The sequence below is a fragment of the Larus michahellis genome, chromosome 1 (assembly GCF_964199755.1).
Source record: "Larus michahellis chromosome 1, bLarMic1.1, whole genome shotgun sequence".
NCBI classification, from domain to species: Eukaryota; Metazoa; Chordata; class Aves; order Charadriiformes; family Laridae; genus Larus; species Larus michahellis.
Window position 1 is genome coordinate 157870822 of NC_133896.1, and position 17989 is coordinate 157888810.

Here is a 17989-nt window from a genome sequence, read left to right on the forward strand (position 1 = left end):
CATTAGAATTTGAAATATTCTTTCTGAATATCCTATTATCTTTCTAACAGCCCAAACTTACTTGGAAGTAAGAGGAAGAAGGTAAGAACAACTTTCAGACATCAGAACATTTCCAATCAAAGTTTCTCACCTCTATCCCTTATTTTTAGGCTAAGAGGACAATAGTCATCATGTCCTCTAATAAAAGGATGCCGCAGAGGAAAGCCACCTACTGCTGTGCAACTTTCCACTAACCACAGCAGTATATCAAGTTCTCAAACATGTCATAACAAAGTCTCCAAAGCTGGAACCATACAGAGCCCCAGCAAACCAAGGAGCTCTGATACAGGTTTGTAAAGATACAATTCTACTACCTCCAAGATGAGTTCAGATCTGGAAGCAAAAAGCGCTTGTGCAGTGCTGAACCTAGTCTAACCAAACCAGTATTGAGTTTTTACCACACTCAAAAAATCACGCACAGAGAAATCACTTGATCCAACTACATATAACTCAGATTCAAGTGGACTCCTTGTAGAGCCATGCAAAACTCCACATTGTGGAATACTTGTTAGGAAAAGCAGCACATTAGCACACAGAACAAGGTCACATCTCCCCACACCACTCCAGAGCTTTCTCCAATACTTATATCATCCAAATGCTTCTACTATTTAAGGTATCACAGACACATCCACCACTTTGTCAAATTTTTATACTCACCATTAACTCTTAATTGGCTAACCTTCCCTCTCTGAAAATATCCCCTTCATCACTTCCAGAGATGCTCTTCACACTCTTCGCTCAACGCAATCTCTAAACCTGATCGCAACTAAGGAAGCGTTACATAGATGCTGCACAGAGGAGCTATGGCATCTCCCCAGTTCCCACAGCGAGGAAGGCACAGATCCACAAGGGCTGACTCACACCTTGTTACAGGAGACAGAAGAAAGAGCCCAGGATCAGCGGATGACCAAGAAGCCCCTGCCAGCTACTCACTGGTTGAATCCAGGTTGCCATTCCTCTCATCTTTGGCCACAGCTAGGGGGTTGGAAAAATTAATGAGAAAACAACAGGGAACGGCCAACGTACAAGCAGTAACTACGCACACAAGAAGCTCCATAAGCCCAAGCATTTGTACCCCTTCCTGCCAGCCGCTCAACTCTTCTGGTAGCTTGGGAGTAATTCCTGTTCCAACATGCTGAGCTGGAAGCTACTGCAGCCAGTTACCTCCACATAAGAAAGGAGTTTCCGGCAATCTTGCTGAGAAGCCCCTGAGGCCAGGTTAACAATTTGACTATGCCCAAAAATATTCAGGCTCTGAAAGTCAGACCAAAATTATCTTTTCTTTTAATCATTTTTCTTCACTTTCTTGTCACTCCGAGGAAAAGAGCTGACAAAACCTTTCTGCAACTACAAAAGAGAGACCAAACTGCAATGCTGTGATTATTCCCAGCCTGCCACAATTACAAAAAATTCAAGCTTGCTGACAGACCTGATGTAGGAAGTGAGTAAAGGGAGGGAGGAGACATTAATGGTATTTTTTCCCCCTTTTGCTTTAGCATTTGCAAGACTCAATTCATTTTGAATTGAGATTTGAAGTGCCTCCCTCCCCATGGCTCTCTAGCTCATGCATGTCTACTACTTGAATTTTCAATCAGTTCTCACACACGTATCTTCAAAACATGAAAAACTTAGTGCAGCCCTAGAAAAGACAAATGGAGAGCTAGCTGCTTTAAGGCAAAACAGAATGCTTGAGATAATGCAAAGTTCACCCCAGCTGGCTTCTGAGTATTTTAGAACTCAATTTGGTTTTTGTCTCCCAAAAAACCCTATTTATTTGGGGTTATAAGGCAAAGGCAGGTAAGAATGCAAGGTCTTATTTCACAAGGAATAGCACTAAAAACTATCTTAATTTCCATTTTTCCCCATGATGGAACCTAAGATTAAACGCAAGTCCTATCAGTATCATTAATTTCACTAATGATACTTCACTGTTTAGAGGCCTCAGGAAGGCAATCAGAGTCTTTTTAATGATACTCTGTTACAGTCTGGCAAAATCACAGGCAGGACCAGAGGTACTGTAAGAACCTGAGAACTAATTAAGGCAACACTTCACTAATTTAAGCTCAACAGCACTAGAAACCATTTTTTTTCCACCAAAAACAACACCTCTAAGAACTGAAATTACAATACTCCTCACTTTCCAACGCACAGAAGTTGAAACCCGTTTTTAATCGCATCAGTTCCTTCCCACGCACACACATCAAGTAAACTCGACAGCAGCGTGTGCTCGCTATAGCTAAATATACTGGTAATATAGGACTACATAATTTGCAACCCTGCGAACGCACGTTTGGAAAAGATGGCAGTTTGCTGGGCTTTTATGTAATGCGAATTTAAATAGGAGAAGCAGCACCTTACCATTTTCTTTAATTAGCATTTCATTTGGCTGTTACCAAGTTAATTTCCGTAAGCCAATTCCGGCACTGCAGAAGCAGCTTCACGAATCAATCGGGTACAATTTACACGTGTATTACCAAAAAATCCACTTGAACAGAAAAGCAAAGGTGTCATCCGCACCGGAGCCGGACAAACCCCCCCCCTCACCTCCTCCATCCCACCCCCGGCGCAGGGAGTCCCGGCACCATCTCCCCGCTCTACCCTGACAGAGGGACGGGTCGCACCCTCCCTCAGCGCTCGGTGAAGGGGAGGCGAGGGAGGCCCCTCCGTGCCCTTTTCCAGGCGGTACAGCACCTTTTACCCTCATGGAGGCTGCGATGGAGACCCATCGGGCAGCGGAGGCCTTCCCCCCCCGTCGCCCCCCGGGCCCGCAGCCAGGGGAGGGGCGGCCGCCACCATCTTGTCAGCCGCCCCCGCGTCCCCGGGCACAAAGGCAGAGCAGCCGCCGCCTCCCGCCGCGCCGGGCGGGCAGAGGAACCCCACCACACGCTCACCCCGGGCACCCCCACCCCGGGCAACCTCCCTCCCGGCTCCCCGGTCCCGACTCACCTCCAGGCGGAGGGAGGCACCGCAGCCCCGCAGGAACTCGCGGATGTTGCTCAGGCACTCGCCCTCCGTCCGCGGCTCCGGGTACACCTGCAAGAGAAGAGGCCGGAGGAGCTTGAGCTCCGGGGACGGACCGACCGACCGGCACAGCACGGCGCGGCGCTCCCCCGCCCCGCCGCTCCCCCTCACCTCCCGTTCCCTCCCACCCTCCGCAGGCGGCTGCAGCGGCGGCGCCGATCGCTCCCAGCCTTGAACCGGGAAGTAAACAGGGAGCACAGGAAATGGCGTGCGAGGGCAGGAGGGGGGCGGCGGGCAGGAGCGCGGGCAGGGGTGCCCCGGCCAGGCGCAGCCCCGCCGGCTCTGCCCCGCCGCGGGGCGGGCGGATGGAAGGGAGGGAGGGAGGCGCGGCCCGGCCCGGCCCTCCCCCGCCCCGCCCCGCCCCAGCTGCAGCCGCAGGCCCGGCCGGCGGAGGGAAGGCCGGGAGCCCCGCGTCCCCAGGCCTCGCCGCTTCGTATTTTCTAATTTAAAAAAAAAATAAAATAAAACACTAAGACACAGCCCGCCGTGGCACCAAGGTTTTGGGCGGCAGGGCGAGGCCAGGCTGCGGGGCACAGCCCCTCCTCGGGACAGCGTCCCGCCCTGGGCTGCGGTAAAGCGTCGATGGCAGGTCGCCCCATCCTTCGGTGGGGCTGCCAGTGGCCCCCGGTGTTTTGGCTGCGGTTCAGCCTTAAGTATAGGTTTTCTAACAAGGAAATACCTCAGAAACGCCCCAAAGATCTCAGTGGAGAAAATACCAATACCCAGAGTTAATAATCTACCAGTTCCAGGGTGCAGGGTTAACGAGTTTTGTTTATCTGTAGTTTGTTGAACAGCGGCAGTCTCTTCCTACCCCAGAAAAGGAGCAACTCCACAAAACCTTGACTGAACTGGGAAGAAAAGAGCTTCTGGCCAGGCAGCCGTGTGCCCTCCAGAGCCACATCCACCCTGCCTTCAGCTCAACCTCTCGCCTGGAAGCCAAGCGCTGCCCTTCCATGGAACAGCAGACAGCCCCACGGGCTTCAGGGTTGGAGCTTAACTTTCCCACAGCCTAACTCGAATCCTGCATGCACGTTGGCGTGGTTTCACAATCATCTCATTGATTTCTATGAAGCAGTTGAGCAAACAAAGCGTTGCCCAAACCGAGAGGCAGACAGACCTGCAGCCCCGGGCACCTCGTTCTGTTGGAAAGGGGAAAGCCTTTCTGCAAGTCACTGGAAGCTAAGGTGGCAACGCACGGCCTCGTGTCCTATGATTACACATTACTCTTGGAAGGAAGTTTTCTTAGATGCATGTGAACGTCAAGGCTACATAAAGGCAGGCATGATCTATTTCCATAGCACTGGGAATTTCACATCAGGTTCACTCCAAACGTTGCATCAAGCTGAAACCGAGGCAGTGCCTTCCCGTATGTTTATACCGTATCAAAGGCATTTCTGCCCCTATGATACCACAAAAAATTAACAAGTACAACAGCATGACAGGGTGAACCTGGAACAAAGAAATTTAAACCACAAGTCACCCTCACTTTCTAAGCACAAAATTCAGATGAGCTTTAAATGAAAGCCGCTATTTCATGATACAAGAAATTTGGTAGCAATAGGAATCGAAGAATTTTCTTTTCCTCACCTCCACACCCCCTCCAGACTCCTCAAATTGTTTGTTACTATGATAAACCGCTGTGGTTTAAGAATAACCCTTTTACTACACAAAACCATACAGTGAATGCCAAAGAAGTCCCACATGGGTACAACAGCCCAAAAGATGATCTCAGTAAATTCGGAAAGGATACACACGATGAAAGAACCCTCCTGGAAACATCAAGAGCTTCCTCCTTCTTGCATTGTTTTGGCTGGTTTTGCATTTATTGCTTGTTATACTTTTTGATTACTCTGATTACTTTACTTCTTAATTCTAGTAAGAAAACTCAAGCTTAGTCAATCATGCTAACATCCCTTGCTAGAAAGGGTTCCTGAGAATCCCATTAGTATTTCCATGGGAGTTGATGCATCTAGTATGCTCTCTTCTCCATATTCCTAATAATTACACAATAATTATTATAGTTGCAATGTATAACATTTTTTTTTCTTAAGTTGTTTGCACAATAACTGGTTTCGATCTCCCTTTACAGGTCATACTTTCTCATCTCTTTTTTTCACCCGTAATTTTCTCGGTTCCTTCATCAAGGCCTCTTTTCATTCTGAGAAACCTTAAAATTACTCCTGCTCCCCCAAAGAGGAATAACCTCTAACAAGAAATCACAGTAAATCTAGATTTCTCCTAAAAGAAACAGACATCTTGTCTCATAACATGATCAGGTGCACCATTTTAACACTCCTTATTGCCCCAGTCCCCAACGCATAGAAATCAGTAATTTTAAGAAACCCAGATATATGTAATACCACCTTGTAAGAGGCTGCACGTAACTCATAAAACACTGCACAATATCTGGAAATAGGCCAAAAAAAAAAAAAAAAGCCGGGGGGGGGGGTAAAGGGGGACATCTGATTAAATGAGGACAAAAACTTCCAATTAAAGAAACAACAATCAAAGCAAACCCAAACTCTACAAAATTGTCCTCTTTCAGGTCTAGAAGTGTAAAACACAGGCCAAATACAACCTGTGAGACCTCAGCCTTACCAGCACTCTAATGCATGCTTCTACTTCAAAAAATCATCTTCCCTCAAAAGAATAAAATAAGTTACAGTAAGTCTTTAGAAATGCCATTTCTTCCCTTACAAAACAGGGAAAAGACTTCAGGGTCAATGCGAGAAGCAGGCTACATTTTCTCAGCTCTGGCTACACTGGCATTTTTATCTAGTAGGAGACAGAAGCGTATGGGTAAAGAATTTAAAAATATCTTAGCATTTGTAGCCTGCTAAAAATTTAAAGTGTTAATGATCCCATAACAAGAAGCAAACCCGTTATTTACCTGGAAAATCTTAATGTGATTCTGGCAACCGTCTCCTACAGATGGCTGAGAAACACGCTGAGGGACCCGAGTCACAAACTCGGAACTCCTGACAGAATCTCAAAGTGCAATTATGTGGGCAAAGCCCATGTGAAAATCACACTTCTGGTACACGGCATCCTTTACATACAGTTATAGGAAGCTCAGGAAGGTGACCTCTCTCTCACAGATCACATTTATAGCCTCACAGACTATTCAAAAACTAACAGAACATAAATGCAAGCAGACCACAGGCAGGTTAAGTCCTAATCTGCCTGAAAAAAGGCAAATACACTCAGAGAGAAAGGACAAACAAAATAAAATTAAAGTAGGGTCATACTCCAAAATTACTTAGCTTAATAAGAAGTAGATTGCATTTACATAAAGCCAAAGAAATAAAGAGGTTACATATTTTCCTCTCCAGTATTTGCTTCACCCTCTTGTTTTCATAGACTAACACCGTTAGTTCGTTAATAGGGACTGTCTTCTTCTTATATGTCTATACGACTCCTAGTACAAAGAGGCTTCAGTGTCCAACTGGAACCTCTACATGCTCTAGTAATACAAATAAAAAAGGTTAATAGTAATTAGAAAAGACAAGGATTCCAGAGGGACCTCACAGATCCTTAATTAGGGACCGGGGCTCCACAGTGGAATCCAAAGAGACAAATGGAAGGTAATACCCAGAGCAAGAACAGTTTAAACCGCTTCTTCATGGTTCAGGGACAGGTTCTGATTAAGATTTAATCTCTCAGGGAGTAGTTCTAGAAATCACGGATAGTTCAACGAGGACACTTATGTGATGCTCTGCAGCTATCAAGGAGCACAGTACATCTTCTGCCAGACAGAAAAGATGGAGAACAAGGTGTGATACAAATAGATGGCACATAGCTAAACATTACATCCGTTTTGATCAGTTTAAGTCTATGATTTTAATCAACAAATGCATTAAAAGAAAACAAAGTGGAGACAAGACAGGATCAAGGAAATGTATATGACTGGGGCAGTCTTAGAAAAAATGAAAAATTCTACCATTAGTTCATTCGGACAGGGAAAGTATATGAAGAAAATAAGTAAGGAATGTATAAAATAACAAGTTCAAAAAAAACCCACAAACAATGGTCCTTTGATTGCAATGAGAAATTAATAAAAAGTAGGAAACATCTTCAGCTGTATGTATAGAAAACTAGCCATTTACTTGCATTTGTCTGTTCAACAAGTTGACAAAATGGGTCAAAGGAAGAGAGGTGTATGAGGTCTTTAAATATAAACAGAATGTACCATGAGGGCAACAGGAAGGGACTGAATGACAGCAGGGTTACTACAGAGAAGTTTAAAATAAATAAATAAATAATTTATCTAGCATGACATACAGTATGTACAACATGGTTTACTACATAAGACAACCGTCTTAGTTACTAGCAAGCAGAAACTAATAGAGAACATAACAGGTAGCTGCAGACCAGTAGGCACGTCCAGCAGACACTGAAAAACATCCTGTTCAGGAGTACAGCTGCCCAAGGCTGAAGTTCAAAGACTCAGCCCTCAAGTAGGGATACTAGGGGAAAATCCCGTAAAGAGGCAACCCTGCCCTGTGAAGAGCATCGCAGAAGAATGCAGTCCCAAAGGGAGGCGTTGTAGGGACAGGGTGTGACAGAGGACAGTGCCCTCGTCCAGTGGGCTGGATCATTTTTCCCGCACCCTGTTGACCCTGCCTGGAGCCTTTTACATTGTATCCACCTCGCAGCAGGAAACAGTTTTCTCTCCAGGTTTCAGAACACCTTGTACACACAGAGCATTACCACAATCTAATCAGTAAAAATACTATAAATGAACTAAATGAAAGAGTCCTATTGATCACACTTGGTCCCACAGCAGCTGTGTTTTCCGTCCAGCCCCTTTGAGTGGCCAAGGTACAACACCAAGGGCAACTGATCTTCCGATGGAGCACGGTGGCACAGAGGCAAACACCTGCTGCACAAGCGCTACAGGCTGGGGTTTGTCACCAGGGTTCGTGGTCAGGGACAAAAATAAGATTTAAAAAAAATAATAATAATAATGAGGAGGAAGACAGGCCATTCTCACGCTAACCTGGGCTGCAAAGTTGCAGGTGATTCACTCTCCAGCAACTCCTGCAGGTTCCTTCCCTCCCCACCGATCCCAACTGTGTTGCCTCCTGCCTGCTCCTGCACCCATGCCCAACAGGGCCCATCCCTTGGGGCATTTGAGTTTCCTGCTCTGTCCACAGTCCCAGAGCACCCCCCCCCCCCCAAACTGCACCCGGCAGGGAGGGAAAAGAAAGACTGGTGTCACAGTGGCATCCTCCATAGCTACATGGGAAGACATCATCTGCTTCTTGAGGAAGCATCCATTGCTAGGGACCGATGGCAGGTGTGGTGCTCCCCCTGTCATCAGCGATCAGAGCTGGGCTCAGAGGAGGATGGATGGAGCCCCATGCTCCCTCCCAGGACAACAGGAGTCACAGCTGCACTTTAAAGGGTCGCATCTTCTACATCTCTAAGTTAGGAGCATTCTGTAGTTGAGCCCAACCACTTGATGGATCACACGTCTCGCTAGTGGTGTTAGGTGATGTTAGCAGGATGCTATAATTAAACTAAAAACATGGATCAGGATTCTCAGCAAAGTGCAGTTTTGTTTTAAAATCAGGTGTCTTGATGGAGCACCAGACCTTACCACGATACTGCTTCTCCCGTGCTGTAGCTCTTTAGTACTGACTTTTCCCAACCTATAAAACCTGCTGCCCACAAACTTTTCAATAATAAGCCACGCAGCAGCTAGTGTGTGCTAGACACCTGTATTTTGGCATGAGGAAACACATGCTCTTAAAATGCAGCAGCAGGCAGTCAGCACAGATAGTAAGAGCTAGATCCAGTAAAAGACTGAAGCTCTTACAAGACATGCACTAAGGTGCCTAAATTTTAAATTTCCAGGGTTCACATAAGAATTCACGAGGCTCTGCACACAACACAAAGGGGAAGGCAGGTGCCTTAAAACATGCCCTAAAATTCTTCTATGCTGAGAACGATAGCGAGCCTTGAAGTTAACCATGAGCTAAGGCACAGTAGAAGGCAAAAGCAAGAGTGCAGCTACGTTCTTGGTCCCATCCAGGATTTTCACACAGTGAGCTTCCAACTGCTTAGTGTCACAAACTCCAGTCATCTCCTGGACTTAGAAAAGTCCTTTAAGTGTCCTTTGGAAGAACTCAACAGTGTTGAGTTCTGTCACTCTCTGAGAAGTGTCAGCTGCCCGCTTTTTATGAAATAATTTAGCATGGAGGTTCCCAAACCTCTTGCCCTTGGACACCACTATTAGTGACAGCCACAGTAACAGCTCTTAGATCCCACTGCCTTGTTCCACAGCCATCAGCATGGCTAACCCCACATCCAACACTCCTCTGCTGCACATCCTACCCTCCTCTGCTGCACATCCTACCTCTCCACACCAGTCCCCTACCTCAGACCACACACCACCACCTTCCAAACCAGCAACTCCAATCCCACATTTAGCCCTACTCTTCTACCACACAACCTTATCCCACCACTCTTCCTTTACTGTCCAACAGGCCATGCTGACTCATCAGCCACAGCTCCATGCTTCCTCAACTTCCACCCTGCTTTAGCACCTGGAACCATGTGGTGGGTTGACCTTGGCTGGCAGCCAGGTGCCCACCAAGCTGCTCTATCACTCCCCCTCCTCAGCTGGACAGGGGAGAGAAAATATAACAAAAGGACCATGGGTCAAGAGATCACTTACCAATTACCATCACAGGCAAAATATACTCGACTCAGGGAAATTAGTTTAATCCAACCATATCAGAGCAGGGTAATGAGAAATAAATAAAATCTTAAAATACCTTCCCCCCACCTCTCCCTTCTTCCTAGGCTCAACTTCACTCCCAATTTTCTCTACCTCCTCCCCCAAAGCGGTGCAGGAGAATGGGGAATGGGGGCTGTGGTCAGTTCATCACATGTTGTTTCTGCTGCTCCTTCCTCCTCAGAGGAGGACTCTTCACACTCTTCCCTTGCTCCAGTGTGGGGTTCCTCCCATGGGAGACAGTCCTCCCCAAACTTCTCCAATGTGAGTCCTTCCCACGGACTGCAGTTCTTCATGAACTGCTCCAGTGTGGGTCCCTTCCACGGGGTGAGGTTCTTCAGGAACAGACTGCTTCAGCAGGGGTCCCCCCCACAGGGTCACAAGTCCTGCCAGCAAACCTGTTCCAGCATGAGCTACTCTCTCCACAGGGTTACAGGTCCTGCCAGGAGCCTCCTCCAGCGCAGGCTCTCCATGAGGTCCCAGCCTCCCCCACGGGCATCCACCTGCTCCAGCATGGGGTCCTCCATGGGCTGCAAGTAGATATCTGCTCCACTGTTAACCTCCATGGGCTGCAGGGGGACAACCCGCCTCACCATAGTCTTCACCACAGGCTGCAGGGGGACCTCTGCTCTGGCACCTGGAGCACCTCCTCCCTCTCACTGACCTCGATGTCTCTCACATATTCTCACTCCTCTCCCCCAGCTGCTGTTGCGCAGCAGTTTTTTTCCCCCCGTCTTAAATATGTTACCCCAGAGGTGCTACCACCATCGCTGATGGACTCAGCCTTGGCCAGTGGAAGCTCCATCTTGGAGCCGGCTGGAATTGGCTCTATTGGACGTGGGGGAAGCTTCTAGCAGCTTCTCACAGAAGCCACCCCTGTAGTTCCCCTCGCTACAAAAACCTTGCCACACGCAAACCCAATAGAAACCAGGAGCACTTTGGCTGACTGAAGACTCCTCCAGCTGTTCGAGTTCTTCTGCATGTGTTCAGAAATGCTCACCTGCTTGACCAGCCTTCATTAACAGTGACCTACATTCACACACACTGATGTGCTGCTTTAGCTGCCTCAGTCCCTTATTGGAAATAGCCCTCAAAGACTAAGTTCAGATAAGTTTGTAAAGGAAATTTACAGTTTGGTTAAAATGCCAGCCAGGTCTGTGGCAGCCTTGATAAACTGGTTCTTTGAGTCTTACACAACAACTAGAGACACTTTTTTCTTTCATCTGCCCTGTGAAAGTGATACTGTAAAACTGACACAGCTGTTTCAGCACATCCCTTCAGATTTGCACCTGTATTAAACAATATTCAGGAAAACAGTATGTTCTTTGCCATGGAAGTACTGCACGTTCTTTACTTCCCTTGGAGCCTGATCAAATTTGCATCGAAGTCTATAAACTTACCCCCAGAAGGTGGGTATTTGACCAAGCCCTAAGATACAAACACCATAAGTTAAGGGCACCAGGACATTACACAGAATCACAGAATGGTAGGGATTGGAAGGGACCTCTGGAGATCATCTAGTCCAACCCCGCTGCCAGAGCAGGGTCACCTACAGCAGGTTGCACAGGAACCCAGGTGAGTTTTGAATGTCTCCAGAGACACAGACTCCACCACCTCTCTGGGCAGCCTGTGCCAGTGCTCTGCCACCCTCAAAGTAAAGAAGTTCCTCCTCATGTTTAGGTGGAACTTCCTGTGCTGAAGTTTGTGCCCATTAACCTCTTGTCCTGTTGCCGGGCACCACTGAAAAGAGCCTGGCCCCATCCTCCTGACACCCACCCTTTAAGTATTTATAAGCATTGGTAAGATCCCCCCTCAGTCATATTTCTTCCAGACTAAAAAGACCCAAGTCCCTCAGCCTTTCTTCATAACAGAGGTGTTTGAGTCCCCTAATCATCTTGGTAGCCCTTTGCTGCACCCCCTCCAGCAGTTCCCTGTCCTTCTTGAGCCAGGGAGCCCAGAACTGGACACAGCACTCCAGGTGTGGCCTCACCAGGGCAGAGTAGAGGGGGAGGATGACCTCCCTCGACCTGCTGGCCACGCTCTTCTTGAGGCACATTCCAGACAGTACTTTTGTTTCCTCAAGTTTCCATTAGTCACCAGCCCCAGTTGCAATATTACCAGTCTCATGCTGCGGAGCTCCAGGGGTGCCAGCGTTAGGTGCCCGCAGGAAGACACGTATTTCCCTGAAGTCAGCGACTGGAAAAAGCCCAGTGAAGCGCTGCCGCAGGTGTGGGAGAACCTACCTAAAGAGGTATTTTGGGAGCTCCACTCGCTGGCGTGCCCCTGCGAAGGGAGGCTGGTGGGTAGAGATTTTGCACCCCTCCTGACGGAAAGCCCACATCCTTTCCCGCGCAGCATCGCTGTCTCGGTGCAGCGCGAGCTCGGGCTTCAGGAGTCCAATCACTCAGGGTTTGTTTACACTGGGAGAGTTCTGCTGCTAGATATGCTGGCATCGCTCCTCAGTGTGGATGTAACATATGCCAGAGAGGGAATTCCTCTGCCAGTCTAACGGTACCGCTTCCCCCGGTGACATTAACGAAGCCAACAAAAGCACTTCTCTGTCAGCACAGCTGCACCGTCGGGGGGCCGGGGCGGGGGGTGTATCTGATTTTTTTACCGCTTTCCCACCCCCTCTGTGTGTGGAAATATTCCGTAGGACTACCAAAGCCCTACAATGGAGACCTTCTCCTGGGCAAGCTGCCAACATTGCCTGACGGCGCTCGTTGCAGAGCCGGAAAATGGAGACCTGAATGAAACGCTCTTAATATCCGAGCAGCCTTTCGTGAGCCGAGAGGGGACTCTGCCCACCAGGGGCCAAAAGCCCGTGATGAGGAGCGGTGCCACAGGTACTTCTTGCAGATGAGGCCGGCCACCCCTCCTCGACTCTGCAGTGCCAGCGGTGGGTGATGGCAGCAGCCACGTTATCCCAGGAGACGCGGAGAGAAGGGAGGTGGCTTTGCTCCAGGTGGCGAAGCCAGGGAGAGCGCGGGAGTGTCACACCGGCTGAGGATCAGGCAGTAAAGCGCAGCCAGCCAAGGTGCAAGACTGACGCCGCTGCCAGCTCGCAGTATTTCTGCAAGCCCTGTCATGCTTGAAATGTTTTAAGGTTCCAGCTCTTCAAATCACAGCCACTAGGTAATGACTAATTAAAATTATTATTTAAGAAAGATGTATATTGAATTCCCCTCATTGGTTCAAAGCCAGATTTTAAGTACATATATGTGTGTGCATATATCTGTATAAATACACTTATATACATACATAATTTGGAAACTTCAATTCAGGCTTCCAGTTTTTCTAAGGCTTGAATTACAAGCTTCAACATTTTCAGCTGAAATATGTGATGCCCTCAGCCACTAGCATGCAGTAGTAACCAGAGGGAGCGTGCTGGTGGCATCCCCACAGCTCTTCCTTTTCCCCACACAGACACAGTGTTCGGAGGATGGTCTGGGTAGCAGTAGGGCACCTAAGGGCTAAGGAATTGCCATTTCTCTTGTCCATATTATGCTCAGACCTAGAAAGAACATATCTAGAAACTCTGGAAAGGGCATTAATGAGAGTAAGACCAGCAAAACTACATTATCTTTCTGTATTTTCTCACAAAAACAATTTAATCGCTAACAGTTGGCTTAATTTCCCACTCTTCTCAGGGTCTGGCATGCCCTTATTTAATTCAGTCTAGACCCTTATGCATTAATAGGGTCTGATTTTCAAGGAAAACAGCAAACACAGATACAAGTCCTCTGCTTCCTCAGCACACACAGGCAGACTGTGTTTCTCTGGATAACATCCCAGTCACCAGAATTACAGAGCCAGTGCATAGATGGGAAAAGCACGGGAATTCTCCTTCAGTGTATCCATGCACCCCTGCTCTCACAAGGCAATAGGAGTAACACAGTAAATGACAACGTGGCCAATGACAACTCCGTAACAGGACCAAACAATCCCATACAAAGCTCACAGTAACGCTTACGAGAATAGCACGTATTCAGGAAAAAGGCACTCTTAACAACTTCGCTCGGGATAACTTTCCCCCGGCGCTTGGCTTGCCCTCGCAGTGCTTCACCCTGGAGCAACAGCATCCGCACGCACGCCAGTGCTCCCCGAGCACGCAGCCACGGCTTGTGCAGCTGCCGGCACGGATTATTCTTGCCAGAAGCACAATAATCTCCTTGGGAGGCTCTCCGTGAGGACTGTTGCCGGGGGGAGAGAGCATATGCACATTAAAATGCAGATTTTGCTTCCTGCCTCCCAGGTCTAGTCCTACAATGACCTTCTGCTGCTGCTGCAATACCGGCGTCTGCAATACCTTCCTCATGGATTTCAGTGAGCGAAGGCAGGACAGTCCTTCAGTTCAGCCAGGCAGACCCCGAGAGCCTCCGCAGGGCTGCAGGGGCAGAGCCATCCTGCCGGAAGAATTTCCCAAATGCAGATTGCTTGGGCGGGAAACCAGCACCTGGCAACTGCTACCTTAGAAGTAACCTCTGCACCGCTGGTGGGATGCTCACCACGGTTCCTCAGCTCTGCCTGGGCTGCACCCCCTCCAAAGGTACTGGGCTGCAAAAATCACCGCTTGTTATTACCTCTGGCTCCCCAACACCTTCCCTTCCTTCTTCCTTTGCAACACTTGGAATACCACATTCAAGTCGCACCTTGTGACAACAGGACAGAAGTATTTGGCCCCAATACACCTGTGTGGAGTCAGAGACAAGGGAACATAGACCTCCCCTTGCCAGAGCTGTGGGTGCTCACACCCGTTGCGAGGACAAGGCTGGCGAGACGGCTGCCGCACATGGCAGCCCCAACCCTCCTTTCGGGGACCCTGACACTTCGGCAGTGTCCACACTCATACACAGCGATTCACTTGCCCTGCAGGTCACCAAGAGTTAATTTCTTCCTAACCTACAATTCAGAACGCCTGGTTTTGCCAAAGACCTCCACCATTAAAATAATACCAATATAGGAGGTATTTATAAAAAGATCCTAATCTTTGCTGCCATCAGTCCTGATTCTATCCCAATCAACGACCAAATTAACATTGACACCAGAGCCCCATCCTCCACAGCGGAGAACAAAGTTTTCTTCCACCAAGTCTCAGCCAGCAAGAGAGAGATGTATTTATTTTCCCAGGGACTTCCTCGCGCCTCGGGAGCAGCGAGGGGAAGGGGCCATGTCTCGGATCAGCCCCCCACGCGTAGCAGAGCAGCTCCTGGGTTGTTTGATCCTCCATTTGCCCGGTGGAAGGGCTGGGGATGGTCTGTTCGATGGAGACCCAGCCACGCTTCCCCATCCCCTAGCTTCAAAGCATGGAACCAGCTGCTCTCGTCCCCCTCCGGCAGCCCCTGAAGGGAGACGGGGGGGACCACAGAGTGGCAAACGGCTGCTGCATCGCATCCCCCCACCACACGTCTTCCCTATTTTCCCTGAAACGAAAGAAAGCTGTGCTCCAAATGATGCTTTCTGTCGAACAGCTGACCAAAAATGAAAGTACAAACAAAACTTAATGGAGCGCGAAGCCTCATATGACAAGGAAAATTCCCGCTCCAGTTCTGATCTCTGTTTACAACGCCAAAAGTGGGTCAAACTGGTCTGCAATGGAGGAATCTGTCTGGAAAATGATCTCTGCGAGGCAAAGCATCTCAGCGGCAGACAACTGCACTGCAATGCTTCCGCGGGGATCCTCTCCCCCACCATCAAAGTAACTTGATTTTGCAGCGCGGGGTCGAAATCCTGTAACTTGAAACCGCAGCTTTTCATTCGAACAACTTGAATTTGGCAATCCCAGATCCTTCGGGGCAGATCAGCCGACCAGGGCATTTCACTATGGATCTCCGAGCTTTAAGAAACTAAGACATGGCTGGGTTGGGTCAGGGCTGGGGGAAGCTGTTGTGGGTTTTGTTGGGTTTGTTGTTCTCGTTTGGGGTTTTTTTGTTTTGTTTTTGGTTTGTTTTTGTTTTTTTTTTAATTACTGCACTCCCTTTTGTTCCTTTCCCACGTTCAGGATAAGGTTATTGAGCAGTACCATCACGCTGCCTAACCCAACTATTGTGTTTTACCCTGTCATGCTCTCTCTCAAAATGCAAAGGAATCACAATGACATTAAATGGGAGCCCAAAAAATGAGAGAAACAGTCAGTAATAACATTAATTTCCAAAGTATTTTCATTCAGAGTTCTCGGAATCTGGTGAATTTAATATCTGTCCTTTGCTGTTGTTCAAGATAGAAGACGAACGCAACGTAAACAAATTCAGCCAAAACTTCCTGACAAGAAGCTCTGTATGTTATTCTGTGCAAGGATGGCATAGAAATACACAGCAATCTAAAGAACAAACATACTAAACAGCCTTCAAACCCACTAATTTGCTTTATCGACTTAAAAAAAAAAAATCTGTTCTTTGACCTTCAAGTGCTTGATTCCTTTTATGGTCACAGAACCTTTACTAAAAATCTTCTTCTAATTATTCTTAGGGTACCCAGAGGCTTTAAAAAGCAGAAAACACCAAAAAAATGTATTATTGCATTCCTGCACATATTGAATCCTCTTTCAAAGCAGTTATTGAAAGAAAGAAATGCATTTATAGCCTTTTCTAGAAAACATCTTTTAAAAAAAACAACTGATAAAGATTCCTTCTTATTTATAATTTGTATTTTTTTAATGTTCTCTTTGGTTTTAGTTATTGCTTTGTATTTACAGAAAAATGAGCTCTGTGAGTCTTCAGAGTGTCTGCTGATGTCAGATATTTATAGAAAGTTATGATCTCAAATGATTTTAAGAACTGAAACAGTCTACATCTGTGGGACAAGCCTTGTATCTTTTAGACTTCAAAACTGTCCAGTTTGAACGGGAGTCTTTCAGGACAAATAAGGAATAAAAGGGCTTATTTTAAAATGCACTCAGTATAAAAACATATGATGTTAGTGAACAGTAGTAGCAAAAAAGACATTGAAAAAAGTAATAGAATACAGGAAAGGATATAGATTTTATATGTTTTAATTTGAAAAAAAAAGAAAAAGGTATTATGGAAATAGCTCAGACTCATAATGGTAGCTGAGAGTATGAAAGTAGTACGTGGTACATACTCTGAGTCTGTAGAATAGGAATAGTCACAAAGCTGGATGGGAAAATGAGTTCATGAGTCTTTCAGACCCACTGATGAATTGGAAAGCGCCATGTGAAAGGCCCACAAAAATAAGTACAGTTCCCCTCACAAAAGGTAGAGTGCCCCTAGAACAACAACAACAAAATTTAAAAAAATTTAAAAAGGGTTATTTCTCTCCAGACTTTAACTAAGCCAAAGCTGGAGGAGACGCACCAGGTTGGCTGGGACCTCCGTCAGCCGCCCGTCCCAGTGCCCAGCTTGATGCGGGGCGAGCTCGGGGAGGTGGGAGGTTGCCAAGTGCCAGCTCTCCTGCCACCCTGGCCACCATCCCAGCCCGCACACCACCCCCTGCAAACCCCATGCCTCCAGGTTCGTGACAACCCCCCCTGGCCGGTGTCAAGGGAGGCTGTGGGGAGCTGTGCCCCTCTGCAAACCCTCCCTCCGCTGGGTGCGGGGGCCGTGTGGGGAAGCCCTGCCCGAACAACAGAGGTGCTCGCTCCTCCGACACGAGAAAAGAGAACTTCTCATTCACTCTAACCCACCCGCTCCTAGTTATACCATACACGGAAAAGCACGTTTTAAGCTGGGAAACGCTGTTCTAACATTTCTGTCGTGCTTCTTTATTTATTCCATTGCTCAGCAGAGCCCGTTTCCCAAATTGAGTTCAGGACCCCATTTCAGTAGGCTCAAGACAAAAGACCTTTTCTGCCCCAAAGCTCAGGACCCAAAACCCAAGATTTTAGAGAGGTGCTCAGAGAGGGTGCCTGGAGCAGCGTGGTGGGATGGACCCTCCTTGGGCTTGGTGCCACCACGCAAGAGAGCCTGGGAGGCACAGGCAGAGCCTGACCGAGCAGGTGGGGGATCCCCATGCTGAGGGGGTCCCTGCCCACATCCCCATGTCACAGGCATCACCCCAGACACCAGAGAAGGACATTTACCTGCTCCAGAGACGCAGTTTACAGCCCAGAGCTCAGTGCGCACCTCACATACCACAGCCATAACGCCTCAACGCCTCAAGGGGCGGACACACGTCCTCTTCAGCTCTATTGCCCAAACAGCCTCTTCTGGGAAAATGGTGGCAGGGAAA

General features: G+C 47.9%; 1 protein-coding gene across 6 annotated transcripts in view; it reads right to left on the reverse strand.

The window, feature by feature from the left end:
- ARHGEF7 (Rho guanine nucleotide exchange factor 7) overlaps window positions 1-17989 on the reverse strand; it is a 126151-nt gene that overhangs the window by 106349 nt on the left and 1813 nt on the right. For 2 of the 6 annotated variants that reach the window (XM_074561384.1, XM_074561367.1), the window contains exons 1-2: window positions 3189-3482; window positions 2986-3072 (exon numbers count right to left, since the gene is read on the reverse strand). Coding sequence is in view for 2 of the 6 variants with exons in the window: in XM_074561358.1 (XP_074417459.1) it covers window positions 2986-3072 (87 nt within the window). In the remaining 4 variants the exon portion in view is untranslated. Of the gene's footprint in view, window positions 1-2985; window positions 3073-3171; window positions 3833-17989 lie in introns of those variants that run through there. The other 4 variants (XM_074561358.1, XM_074561341.1, XM_074561350.1 and 1 more) reach the window with 3 other exon arrangements.